The 14,801-nt window shown below is 39.8% G+C and overlaps 1 protein-coding gene across 1 annotated transcript in view; it reads left to right on the forward strand.

Moving 5' to 3' along the window:
* The first annotated feature begins 7,227 nt into the window (after positions 1-7,227).
* The window catches only part of tspan2a (tetraspanin 2a), a 9,444-nt gene continuing 1,870 nt past the window's right edge, over positions 7,228-14,801 (forward strand). The window contains exons 1-6 of the mRNA XM_019857422.1: positions 7,228-7,464; positions 10,811-10,913; positions 12,911-13,008; positions 13,286-13,360; positions 13,675-13,767; positions 13,861-13,932. Of these exons, the coding sequence (XP_019712981.1) occupies positions 7,396-7,464; positions 10,811-10,913; positions 12,911-13,008; positions 13,286-13,360; positions 13,675-13,767; positions 13,861-13,932 (510 nt within the window). The 5' untranslated portion in view covers positions 7,228-7,395. The remainder of the gene's footprint in view (positions 7,465-10,810; positions 10,914-12,910; positions 13,009-13,285; positions 13,361-13,674; positions 13,768-13,860; positions 13,933-14,801) is intronic.

Below are 14,801 nucleotides of genomic sequence, written 5' to 3' on the forward strand. Positions count from 1 at the left end.
TCTATATAAAGACTTCTGTACAGAGTAAATTATTAGTATTATGCCAAAGTACGGGGACTGCATGAACTGTGTATAACGGCAGGCCTGGGTCAAAGACTATATTACGCTTATGAAGAAAAATTCTCAGTCCACGAAGAGAAGAAAGAAAATCCATTTGCCACAAAATGTCGGCAAATCACAACTAATATGGATATGCATGTGTGTGTACTGTATATCTCAAATCACTTCAACATCTTTGCATAAATATACTATGATCCACAATAATCCCTTCAGTATCATTTCTAATTCATCTTACAACAATACCTTTAAAAAGCTTAGAGATAATTTGATTATGGCAGAATACAAAAAAAAAAAACATGGAGTAAGGACTCTTGAACTTTGGTTAACAACCCTGGCTGAATTTAGCCCCTCCCTTTACACCAATCGAGATGTATCACTTCAACACAATTCCTTGACACCAATTACAGAAAATGCCAAAATACACTGCAAAGCAGCAAGTTAGGTGAGTTTTTCACTTAATTTAAAAAAGTAGTTTAAAAGGTAAAGGTAACCTCCTGGGCGATTATGCTATTAGGATAATGTTATCAAAGAAGAAGTGACTTTTGGCTTTGTTCATGGTTTAAACCAGGGGTGTCAAACTCAGTTCCTGGAGGGCCGCTGTCCTGCATGTTTTCCAAGTCTCCCTGTTGCAACACACCTGATTCAAATGAACAGGTTCAATGTCAGGCTTGCGCAGAGCTTGCTGATGATCTGATCATTTGAATCAGGTGTGTTGCAACAGGGAGACTTGGAAAACATGCAGGACAGCGGCCCTCCAGGAACTGAGTTTGACATCCCTGGTTTAAACTACAAATATAACACAAACAATTTCATGCCATGTCAAACTTGAGGCACCACGTTGCTCAACTCAAATTCCCACCCCACAATTCTGACGCCACAATTTGCCAAAATTCAGAACATCTCAATCAAAGAGACATTTTCAGAAATCCTCAGCTCACCAAAGATTGACTGGATTGTTTAATTTTGTACTTGGTGAGTGGGCAGGTACTCCAGAGACACAACTATTTGTGTATTAAAATTGAAAAAGTATTTTTTTATTCCACAATATGTCCCCATTATGACCCCGGCTACACTTATTTCAGACATGCAAAAACACTGTTGGACTCCAATTTCCATTAAAAACAGGGGGACACGATTACACAAGGAAATCTACATACTGTCGCTCTGTGGAAAAATTGCAATTATGCAAATATTTCAAATGTCGTTCAATCCGCTGGCTCCAAGATAGCAGGGTATAAATAATTCCAATAATGTAATAACGGATAATAATCTAATGACAGAATAAAATGCAGCTGAAGTGAACACGGCTTTCCTCCAAACAGCGGGTTTAAACTTGTCATAGAGGCTGCTTAGCAGACAGCACAGCCCTCAACATAACAACACAATTATACTAGAAGTATCCTGTTTTTTGTTACTTGGCCCAGGTCTGAGGAAACCATGTTGAAAATAGTGTTTATTATTTATTAAACATGTACCTTATACATTTTGTGTTGGAATTCAATCACACGGGCATCCAAATCACTTTATACAGGATGGGGGAGGGGGGCATATGACTTCAATTTGCTGCAATTTTCATCCATTTTTCCATATTTCAGAAGCATAAGAATAAGATTTCCTGTCAATTACAGCTTTGGCTGTAGTAGGTAATAATATGATGCACCATCCTTTTATTATTCTTATTAATCTACTATAATTATTATTAGTAGTAGTAGTAGTCGTAGTAATTATTTTTTTTAATTTTAGAAGTGATTATCAGCTAGTCCAGTCTGAATCAATTCGTTTTTGTTGTTGTTGTTGTTGTTTTTTTTTTTTAGTCGTGAGCTTGTCACATTTTCTGTTGCAGCTAAAACACTGAGCAATATCTGTGAAACGCATTGTAATATCTGTGAAACGCATTCAAAACAAACAAACAAAAAAGGCTACTGTTTGCAGAAGAATGTACTTGTTTGTTTTGTTTGCTTCTGGTGTTGTATAGCCAACCGAAACGAAACACTGACCTCTAGAGGAGAAATGGCGTAATAACGCCTTTTCGGACAACAATGCCGCTTACTCGCTTTCCGGCGAAGCGAAGCCACCGACGACTTTACTATGTTATCTATCGCTAGATTCGCTAAGCCTGCCTAACTCGAATACCTTAAATTCTCCGCGGCCTTTTCACCGCGTGTGGCAGGGGTGTCCAAACTTTTTCGTTTGAGGGCCACATACAGAAAAATGGAAGGATGAAAGGGCCACTTTTAAATTTAACTTTTTGAAACACGCTAAAGTCAGTAAAGAAAGCAATTTTATGTTGTTTATATTGTCTAGTTAATTTTATCGGGTTTCCGTTAAAGGTGTTAAGGCAAATAGTTAACAACCGATTCGTTATGCTTTACAAAAACACGTGCTGCTGAATGCCATCACGTCGCATAAAATGGAAATTGCGTACATTCGGGCTTCAGGAGTAATGGAATACATGTAATTACGTATTCAGGATACAAAAAAAGTAACATTATTCCGTTCTGATTACATAAAAACAAATGTGATCATATTACAGTTACATTTATTAAAAATTTGGATTATTTCACAGGATTACATTTGCATTTTTCAGAACATTTTAGGGTTGACTTTCCCTTTGAAGGATCAAAGCTGAGACCTGCAACTTGAGTGAGTTTTGTGAAGAATTTATCAGACGATTGGTGTCTGGCATAAGGAGCAACCATCTCAGGAGAAAAAATCTATTACATGATTGTGGCTTAACGAAGGCCATTTCAGTATGTCAGATTCACAAAATGGTGGAAGAGCAGAGCAGAGCAAGACAGGAACAGAACATTAATGTCCCCATATAGTTTCGTAACAAATGTGGATGCTATGCAAACCAAACGTGAAAATGCGAGACTATGACAACGCCAAGTCTGACAATAAAACAAACTTATCAGACCTATTCACCGATTGCAGCAATTGTGGTGGTAGTCAGGCGGCGAAACGAAGCAAAATGTCCAAATTTTGGCCAACATGCAAGATAATGAACGATTTTAAAAAAGTGCTGCAAATCCCAACTAAAGTGTGACAGACAAAGACAGAAGGTCAGGACAGTGACCATGAAACCTACTATTACATACAAATTATTTGAAATGAAGTATACATAGGTGCAAAGTGCAATGTCCTTACTGTAAAGACTTTTGAAAAAAATAAAATGAATGAGCGAATAAAGCCTTGCAGGAAGACAAACCTGCTGAAGGTGGTGGTAGGCTAGGATTTTTTTTGACTTATGCTGCCATCTAGGGGCCAAATCGTATACTTACGCTTTTTCCATCAGTAATCGAAGTGTGTATTTTAGCGCCACAAAGCAATTTTTCTTTTACTAAACCCGGACGAGGGAATGACTGACAAATTACAAAAGCAGGTGTTCATACGACGATCTTTTGAAATAATCTAAAAACCGGCATCCCAGTGTATATACAGTAATACATATCAATGCCAATGAGTATTTTGTCTCTTCCCGTGCACATTGACAATGGGTGCTGCTGTAGCACGCGGGTGGTGGGCAGTGGCTCAATAAGTCTTGTGATGCTCACACCATCGACTCCCCTGGCAAACAAACGAGGTCGCTGTTTGCCGCCCACATGACATGAGTAAATGGTGGCACAAAGGCAGCCTAACCACGGGAAGCGCGGACGGCAGAGCGGGTGATCCCACTCCGGGCCCCTCAGCGATGCCCCACATGTCAACCTCATTGGCATGGCGTGGCACGCCACATGCATATTGTACAGTACAAAACAGGATCCAGGAATACTGAACACTTTCTTCGACTCTCCTGTACAGGAGAGTACAGTGTGTAAAGTGGCACTTTTGGGGGGGTCGGGGGTAAACCACACCTTTGGCTGTACAGTACATGGGGGGGTCGGGGGTAAACCACACCTTTGGCTGTACAGTACAAATACCCTGGTGGCGAAATACCCACTGCTGAAGGGCAAGGAACAAGCCTCAATCAGTCTTTGTGGAAGACATTTTTTCACAGGTTGATAAAGCATTTCAGATCATGGATAGATGAAATTTAGGTTTTGAATCATCCAAGTGTCTTTGAATAATTTAGCAAAACAAAAAAATACTTTAGGTTGTTCTCATGCTTTCAATCATTTGCAGCGCCATTAATCTGCTGAAGCCATCATCACCTTCTGCGTTAAATTAACAGGGAAATAGAACATCTACCAACCACTATCTACCTCAGTTTCAGTGCAGTAATATTACCAGTAGATGGTGCTGTTGATTCGCTATTTCTGCTTTTTGTGATCGATGATGCAATATGAAGTAAGGCTGAACGCTTGCTTCAGCACTTCCTGTCTCACTCATGAATTTGAACGAGAAATATGCAAATGATGCAGTTTTGAACATTCCTGGAATCAAAAAGAAAATCAATATGAGGCACAGACCAGAGAATGAAAACGTATACGAATTTTATTTAATCATGTATTTATCTACCTTTCCCAAGCAGAGGAGGCCCTCTGCCTCCCCTGGCCAAACATCAGCATACTCGGGCTGCATCATATTGGAAAAACATGCGATATGGGTGTTGAATTCTGTGATAATGATATTATTGAGATATTTTACATGTACCTAAAGAACTGTTATATTTAGCGGTATTATTCCCCCGAGATACTGTTGTCCTATATTGCATCTGCCATTATCACAATATCGAAAAACCCTTGATTTTTTTTATTTTATTTTATTTTATTTTTTCTTCCCTGATCCGCTTTATCCTCACAAAGGTTGTGGGGGGTGCTGGAGCCTATACCAGCTGTCTTGAGGAAGTCGGCGAGGGGGACACCCTGAATCGGTTGCCAGCCAATCGGAGGGCACACAGAGACGAACAGCCATCCACGCTCACTCTCACACCTGTTTTCCCCTGCAAAATGTTGTGCTCCCTTGCAAATATTGCGAGATTAGGTAACATTTTATTTATTTATTTGCAAGGGAGCGCTTTTTCGCTTTTGGGTAAATGAAAGCAACAAAAATAAAGCGTTTTCCCCCCTTGTGCGAGTTTAATTGAATTTTACTTTGAAATTGACTTGAAATCCAAAGTTTGTTCAAGATCTTCAGCATGGTTTCCAAATAAGCGAAGATGTCTGAAGCATACTGTCATCTCTCAAACAGGCTACAGTTGCCAAACTGACTCGGAAGTACATAGACGCGCATTAAAAAAAAACAGAAAAGCATTCCTTGAATTTAAAAAAAAAAAAGCATTATGTCGCAAACTTTATGAGGTAATGTTAAAGGTGCTTTTTTTCATTCCATGTCACCTTAGGGGCGCCGTAAAAAACTGATCGCTTGGGAATGTTCACATACCTTTTTAACTGGGTCCATAGATTCGTCTGCTACTCCAGGAGTTGACAAACTGTCCCAAAGTTTCCCAAAAACTGGCAAAAGTGTCTAAGAGTTGTTCATCTTTGCAACACAACACCAAATAGCCGCTAATAGTCACCATCTGTCTTTCGCAAACATGCTCCCAAACATTCACGCTTTGTCTCAAAGCATCACTATAAGTCGCTACCCCCTGATTTTCGTCAACATTTGTCAAAAACGTTGACGAATCCAGCATTCAGTCCATTCCCACACATTCCCCACTCAGAGAGAAACCAACTCTAAACATTACTGCTTGTTTTTGGATCTGGGTTTCACCTGTGAAAACTGCATTTGCTGTTTAGACCAGAGAGCTCTTGATGAGAGACAAGCAAACCATTTTGAAGCTGAGAGGAGAGGGGAAACTCAATCAGAGCTATTGCACAAACACGGAGCATAGCCGTAACAACAATGTCCTTAAAAGAAAGAAACTACTGGTGAACTGAGCGACAGACATTGAACAGGTCAGCCAAGTGTATCCACAGCAGTTGGATAAACAGAAACAACCAATCAACCTCCACAGAACAGGGATGAAGGTATCGCAATCCAGGATTCTAAGAAGAATTGTAGAAAAGAAATATACAGGCCAGACCACATGGTACAAACCACTCATCAGCAAAAAGAATCCGGAAGCCAGATTAGATTTTACAAAGAAGTACATAGATGAGACACAAACGTTTAGGAACAAAGTTTCATGGACTGATGAGACCAAGATTAACCTCTGCAAAAGTGATAGAAAGGCCAAAGTATTGAGAAAGAAAGAATTTGCTGATGATACAAAACACGCAAGATCATCTGTGAAGGATGGTGGAGGTAACATCATGCAGCTTGCATGGCTGCTTCTATACTGATGAGGTAACTCATGATGGTAGCATCAGCGTGAGTTTGAAGTCTACAAAACCATTTTGCCCGGCAATTTACAGAAAAATGCATCCAAACTAATCAAGAGTAGCTTCATTATGCAACAAGACAATAACCCACAACATGCTACCATCATGGGGGAAAAAGTGGAAGGTCTTCAACTGGCCAAGTCACTCATCGAGCCTTAACCCAAGAGGGCATGCATTTCGCCTCTTGAAGCGAGACTGATGGGAGAAACACCCAGAAGCCAACAAGAACTGAAACACGCATTTCAATTGAAGAATGCCACAGCCTGGTGAGGTCAGTGAGTCGCAGGCTTGACACACTTATTGCAAGTCAGCCACCAAATATTGAATGTTCTTCACTATAAGTTCAGGTAAAAATGTCTGTTCCAATACTTCTGCTCACTTGAAAAGTGGGTGACTTCAAACAAAAGTTGCTCTCTCATAAGCTGTTTAACACATCTAGATTGAAATAGAGTACCATGAAATAAAATCTGGACTTCTACATTTTTTCCCTCATTTTCATCTTTTCATTTGAAATCCAAATGTCTTCATTACACAACAAAAACAAAGGTGGTGACGTTGCTGTGACAATACTTTTGCAGGTGACTGTATACTGCCTCCTCGTGACATCAGAAGGAGCACAATGTCCATTTTTAATTTTTTTATTTTATTTTTTTCCGCTGACGCATGAAATCGATCCGCACAAGCTCATGCATTGTACGTTCTATTCACTTATTTTATTACTGTATGTTTTTGTAAAGTGCAATGGCAGAGTGCTGTTTTTTCGTACAAAACAACATGTTACCATTTTTGGGGTTTGGTGCTGTGTTTGTGGGCACACACATAAAGACGCGCGTGCTCGCTCACACGCACGCTCCCACACGACCGCAGGGAGGGGGGAGATGGGCGGGGCCGCTCCCGCGCGATGTTGGTGTCGCATGCACGCACACCCGCTCCCTGGACCATCGCGGTCGCGACTACGTAAACGTGCACGGCGAGAACGAGGCGCGCATATTAGCGAGTACTGTTTTGTTGTCTATTAGCGTTAAAAGAGGCTCGCTCATCACGACTCGGCTCGAATCAGGTGGTAATCATGAGCAAAGTGCACGGGGGGATGAAATGCGTGAAATATCTGCTCATCGTGTTCAACTTCATCTTTTGGGTGAGTCCATTTGCACCAGTGTTATTGATTGATATGACATCATCATTTTTTTTTTTTAGTCGTCCAATGGGAATGAACTGCATGCTGAAATCTGTGCGTTTAAATGGTAGATTGTCATGGTAACGCTTTATTGTGCAATTCCCGAAAGAGCTAGCGATGCACTATGTTGTTGTTTACAGTCAACAGTGTGTATAATGTTGATGCTGCATAGAACCAGCTCAGGCCACCTCCAGCCTCAAACCATCATTTTCCATACTTTTGGACAATTAAGACGAGTTATGCGCTCGCTTACTCCTCTAACATCCTGTTGTGTTGCAGGTGTGACACTGTATATTATTTTTTTAAATCTACCTGGGAAAAACTATACTTAATTCCACAGGTTTTATTTTATCCTTTTCGTCATAAAACACTGAAAATTCATTACATTTGTTTCTGCTTGCTTCGTTTTCCATTTTCTTTTTCAATTAAAAAAAAAAAAGAACAACCTTTCTCATGCATTCAAAACAATGTTCAAATTTTGCCTGGCGGGGTATTTTAAAAAATACATGGAACTTTAATTCTGCGAGACTAATATTTGCTTGTTTTCCTTTTTAAGTATTAAAAAAAGAAAAAAATCTCTTCGCTTGGCTCATTTTGCTCCTTTAATTCACAAAAGAATAACATTTGAATGATCTGTTGTATTATATACTGTATATACAGTATATAATTTTTTGGGGGGGGCAAGATGGATTACTTTTATGCAAGTAGATTTATTATTTAATTTTACAAAATTGATTTTGCTCTACGTTCTTGCATTTTTTTGAGGATGAAATTTAGAGCGGGTCACATTGACAAATGAACACCGTTGGTGAGAACAAGGAAAAGTGTTGGTGGTGGGCAACCTGGTGCCGGGGGTCAATATACAGACCACTAAGGCATATCATCTGGCCCGTCATGCTAACTAAATTTGTTGCATCATACTTTTCATCCATTTAATATGACTTCTCAAAGGAAAAAAAGCTCCAAAGGTGCAGCTTTTACAAAAGCTGACAAAACATGTTCTTATTTGGATAATTCTCATGTTGCACACTGAATGACATTGCGCCGTGACTTTGCTGTCGGAGACGGCGTTAATCTGCTTTTCGGCTTGTTTGTTTTGGTCTGTCTCGATTCTTGAGGTATGCTCACATAAAGAGTATTTGCCCCCCCGCTCCTGGTTTCTGTTTTTTTTTTTTTGGCATATCTATCACACACAAAGGTTTAAAATAATCAAACCAATTGTAATATTACTGTTTTCAAATGACATTTCAATTAAATATTTTAAAGGACAAAAAAAAAAGTCCAAACGTTTCTGACCCTCTGTGAAAAAGTGAGTGCAGCAATAACTGAAATCTACCGTTTGCAATAATTGTTGATGAGTCTTTCACATTTCTGTGGAAACATTTTCTTCACAGAATTTCTTCAACTCCACCATATTGGAGGGTTTTCTAGCCTAAACTGCCCATTTAAGGTCAGACCACAGCATATCAATTGGATTCAAATCCGGACTTTGACATGGCTACTCCGAAACCTCAGTTTTTTTATTTATTTTTTTAACAATTCAGAGGTGGACTTGCTGGTGTGTTTCGGATCGTTGTCCTGCTGGATGATCCAAGAACACTTGATTTTGAGGGCGCAAACTGCCTATCGGACATTCTCCTTCAGGGTTTTCTGGTAGACAACAAAATTCATTGTCCCATCAATCACAGCCAGTTTTCCTGGTCCTGAGGTAGCTAAGCAGCCCCAGACCATCACACTGCTACCGCCATGCTTCACTGTTGCAGCATAATGTTCTTTTTATCAAACTATGTGCCATTTTTATGACAGATGTAATGGGCTGCATCTCTTCCAAAAAGTTCCATTTTTGTCTCATCAGTCCACAGAATTTTTTCCAAAAGTCTTGAGGATCATCAAGATGTCTTTTGGCAAATGTGGGACATGGCTTTGTGTTCTTTTTGGACAGCAGGGTTTTCGCCTGGGAACTCTCCCATGGATGCCATTTTTGGCCAGTGTCTTTCTCAAAATGGAGTCCTGAATACTGCCCTGAACTGAGCCCAGCGAGGTCTATAGTTCTTTGGGTGTTGTTCTAGGTTCCTTTGCAACCTCCTGGAGGAGTTGTTGTCACACTCTCAGCGTAATTTTAGCTGGTCAACCACTCCTGGGAATTATCGCCACTCTTCCCAGTTTTATCCATTTCTGGATAATCTGCCAAATTTGGGAATCAGCAATGGCCTCAGAAAATCTAAATCTGATTAATTTTTATTTCCTTGATTGCTCTCTTTATGATATAGTTGCTTTCATCACAATAATAAATACCAATCAAAACTGAGCATTGTTATGGTTTTAAAGGCATACAGCTCTTCTATTGGCTCTCAGTAACATTAGTGATGGACTGGAGAGTGTTTTAGTTCGATTGAGGCACTCCCAAACACTTAAAGCTGCTGTGTCGAATGACAACTTGTGTGTCATAAAAGGAGACAGCGGCTCTTTGTTGCAAGGGGCTCGTGGGACCGACAGCTCTTGTGGCGGGCGCCAAAAGAGGCGGAACCTGCACTCATGTGGTTGTGGTGGTGGGTTTTATTTTTGTGGGGGGTGAGCAATGGGGTGGGTTGCGTCACCGCCTCGAAAATAGCCCCCTCCCATGCTTGTGAGCCTGGCATGGCTAGTAGACTAAGTGCATCATAGGAAATATTAAAGACACAACTTCAATTCATTCTGTGACTATGCATGTAACTCACAGCACTTATATCTCAAATCACCTTTTCCCATTGAAACGTAGGGAAATGCCATTAATCCTTTCCAGAATAACTGTTTTTATTCAGAAAAATAATACTCTATAATATTGTAGTACAGAGAAAATGTGTAGCAATTATGTAGCTAATTTGAATGAAAATAATTAAACATTTTTTGCCACATTTGTATTAATTTTAATGGATATTGTGCTACTTGTTCTGGTGTGTGGACATTGGCCACCTGGGGGCAGTATAATACAGGCCGTGGATAGGGGATAGGGATTAGGATGGCCTGTGAGCAGCGAAAATCTGTGTAGAAATGACAAAAAAATAAAACTAAACTATTTTTAATTGAAACAAACACTCTGCGAATAGTGAACCCACAGGTGCCGAACCACAAGTATTTGAGGGTCCCTTGTATGTGGTGCCAGTCAAAATACTTCAGGAAGCTGCAGTAATTGTAGTCATTTTGTTATATTATATGTCTACATGTGTTGCTTCAACCTTTTGTATCAATATATCCATTGCCGAAAGGTTTATGACACTGCGACACCATCCCATCATCATCCCACACTTGTGACTTTCTGCCCCCTCAGTTATCCGGCTTGTTGGTTCTGGCTGTGGGACTTTGGCTGCGGTTTGATCCAGAAACAGTGGAGCTGCTGACAGGCAACAATGCCCCCGACACTTTCTTCATCGGTATGTACTTGAACGCCCCTCCAGTAGTGGAAACGGTACAATATGGTCCACATTGTGCACCATGCTACAACACAATCGAGTATAATCGTAATCAATAATCCGCTTGGTGTTACCAAACAGTCTTACACAATGCATTAGGGGTGCATCTCTGTTTGCCATGGCACAAGAGTGTAAACTACGTTTATAGTGCACCAAAATGCTTGTTTTCCATATTGTCGCTTTTCCACAATTAATAATCTGCGAATAATTAACATACCCACCCACCCACCGGAAAAAGGGTTATAATCGCAAATCAATGCCACAAGATGGTGGCAAAGCACATAAAATGGGGAGAATCATAAAATATTAACACCACACATTCAGAATGTACAAAATCATGTTATATAAACAAATGCTTTCAGTAAAAATGTTCAACACAAACAAACCACTTTCACAAGCAGCTCACGGATAGCATACCAGATAGATAGATAGATAGGATGTTGGTGGATGGATAAGCAATATACTTGAAGTGTATGGTCATGTAAAAACAACACTACAATGTGGTGCATCATGGTGTCTTATAATGCACAATCTTGCATTCTGCTGCATAACGGCACAATACTGTATCGGGTTTCTGATTTGATTCCCTCTTCCTCCTGAAAGCACCATAAATGGCTGCAAATGCCTCAGAGCTGTATGATCATAATAAGCAGCTCAAGGCTGAAATATACAGCAAACAGTAAAGTCATCACCTTCAGTGTGGAGCTTTCTTTAAAAAAAAAAAAAGAAAAAAAACGGCCTTCTGTGGCTTTTGTTTTGAGCACAGATGCTGAGGATGAGACCTTTTCTTTCTGTGTGTGCGTGCATGTGCCTCATATGACTTGACATGGTCTCCCTCAATGCCCCTCCTCGATGATATTGTAGAAAAACACTTAAAATCCGACTAAAATTCTTTGTCTGGAAAACACACCTGCCACATTGAAATCCCCGGTTATGATTATTAGATAATATATTTTATATGATACCAAGCATCAGCCTCTTCATAAGTCCCCTCAGTCAGCTCTTTAGTTGAGGAAAAACAACAGCTTGCTGGTCTCCCACGTGGCTTCATTAAATTTGTGCAGCCCTCACTCTCTGGAGGGAGGGAGCCGGACTACAACACTCGAGAAGGTGACGACATCTCAGCAGAAAGGCTAATGATGCAAAGCTAAGCTAACGTGGTGGCTAACAGGCTGATTAGAACAAAAGAGCAGGACCAGCATGTGGAACAGTGCTGCCCTCCCCCTTCACTGCAGTGAAAAGCTGAACTGCAGTCCCGTCACACGCAAATGAAATCACTTAAATCTTTGATATATATGTATTTTTTTGCTTTATTTACTGTTAAATGTCGGTGATGTACACATACTAATGGCGTCATAACATTACAATCCCCGTATAATTGGTTTTTAATAATGAATGACTGATTTTCCAGTGAAGTCACAAATGAATGAGTTCCAGTTGAATTTGAAACTTGCGCAACTTATAACATGTCTTTTTAGTTTGAACTGGATTTTCCTTACTAGAATGCTGTGTCGCATTTTGCATTTGGTTTTTTGATTGTACCTTTGGATGCTGTAAATACAATAGTAAATCTTGTTGTGGTCGATGCCACATGTTAAAAAGGTGGCTGTAATACACCAAAACTACTTGCCTAGCTCCAAAAGAAAGTAGAAGAAATGGAAGGAGAAGAAATAGTAGAAGAAATAGTCATGGCAACTAATATGTGGCATATGTCACCCCAGTTTAGCAAATTATATTTCCAAAATTGTCCACAAAATATGAGCGCTTTTAATGTGCAGTTTATTTTATTTACCTTTGTAAATTGAGAACGGAATTTGTTTCCTATAATGCAAATCAGAATCTGATTCAGATGTGTGCATTTGAAACCGATTTTTGCGTTTGACTGAAGTTTGTTTCACAAATCAGTTTTTTTGATGTGTCACGTGTCAATCACGCCACGCGTGTGCTTGTTTCCGCAGCTGTGTACATTCTCCTGGGTGCGGGCAGCTTAATGATGCTCGTTGGCTTCTTTGGTTGTTTCGGGGCCGTTCGGGAATCTCAGTGCCTTCTCGCCTCGGTAAGTTTAATCACAAGTTTACGTGATTTAGGTCAGTGATTCTGAAAGTGTGGCAAAGGCACCACTAGTGCTCCCTCAAGTGGTATGCAAAGAATCACTGAGTTAAGTGTTTACTGTGGATGTTAAAGTGGATTAAAATTGTATTTATAATTTAAGTACAATTCAGTTGTATTTAACGTTGAAATACAATATGTTCACATTTAATCATTTACAAATGTTTGTTTTCAGTGTGTTAGAATTAAAAGGAACACAATTATTAATAATGTCTCTTTTGCAGTTCTTTGCCTGCCTGTTGATCATTTTCGCCGCAGAGATTGCAGCTGGTGTGTTTGGATTCATCAACAAGGAGCAGGTACAACAAATAAAAAAGCTCTGCAAGTTAAGCAACCACTCTACAAATTGATAACAGGAGGAAAAGTACACTTTTACTGGGAATATTTGGGTCTTCAGCTCGGTCCCCGGCAAAAGTGTGGGTGTTGAAACACTTCCATGACTTGGCTGCAACAAAGAATATAATGATTAAGAAAGACAATTAGGAAGCAATTGGTCTACTGAAAATTATTTTGCCATGTGTTTAATAAATCTAGAGTTCATTCATGAATTTTACTCTTTGAATTGAATTGAATTCCTTCCAACCATATTTTAACCTGCATAATATTCAACCAGATAGTCGAGGAGGTGCAAAAATTCTACAGCAGCTCCATCAGTGATGCGTCCAATCCCAACACAACTGCCATTGCACTAATTTACCACAAAACTGTGAGTCATCTTTTTCCAATCAAAGTTGTAGACATTTAAATACATTGAAAAAAAGATTAAAAAAAAAACCAGCAACAATTATTTGATTTGCAGCTCAACTGCTGTGGGGGCTCAACGTCGGCGGCGACATCTGACCTGTGTGCTGATGCCCCAGAAGACACTCAGGTAAAGTGAAGCTGAGTAGTTGTGTCCACAAGATGGCGCTCCGAGATTGAAATATTGTCAATACAGTACCTAGTTTGTTTGAGGTGGTCAAACCCATATATCCAGAGCATTTGTCTTGATTTGGGTGGTGGGTGACCTGGAGCCTAGAAGAGTATAACTGTAGCAGTGGCGGTTCTAGATCAGTTTCACTGAGGGGGCCGGGCTGGGGCCGGGGGTTTTGATGGAGGGGCACATTCAACCCAGGGCTAAAAAGACAGATTCGAAATATTATTTGACTTTTTATTTCATCAAACTTTCAAAGCATTGTAGTCATAACATTACAGTGATGAGAAAAAAACAGTATTAGGAGGGCTAAAATATCTGCAAGCGTAACAATACGCCGAGTCCATCTGTTGAGAATATTCAAGCCAGGGGTGGATATGGTACCAGCCTGCCTTGAAGATCCTTCTCCTGTCCCCCATCAGGGTCCTGGGAAACTGTTTTAGCTCTGGCTGCATTGGCGGGTCCTCTTTACATCTACTGATGTCTGTGGACAAAGACAAACCAAATAAATGTAAACACAAGTTCTGCATGGACACAGCATATACACTAACCCGGTACACTTAGATTGCTGAGGCACTCAGACATATACAAGTGTCTAAAATGTATTGATTGATGCTATTTATTAATTGTATTAATTAGTTTTTATTGTATTCAATAAATATAAATTAATACATTCTCAAGCCTGACCAGAGACTAAAATTGCAAATACACTGAAGCTAAATGTTTTACATGCATATAATTATCCAAATTTTAGAAGGCAATGTCTTATATATTGTTCCTGTTAAATAAAAATTAAAATTAAAATGGGATACTAAAAAAGTTACACA

This window comes from Hippocampus comes, unplaced genomic scaffold (assembly GCF_001891065.2).
Source record: "Hippocampus comes isolate QL1 unplaced genomic scaffold, H_comes_QL1_v1.1 scaffold17, whole genome shotgun sequence".
In the NCBI taxonomy this organism is placed as follows: Eukaryota; Metazoa; Chordata; class Actinopteri; order Syngnathiformes; family Syngnathidae; genus Hippocampus; species Hippocampus comes.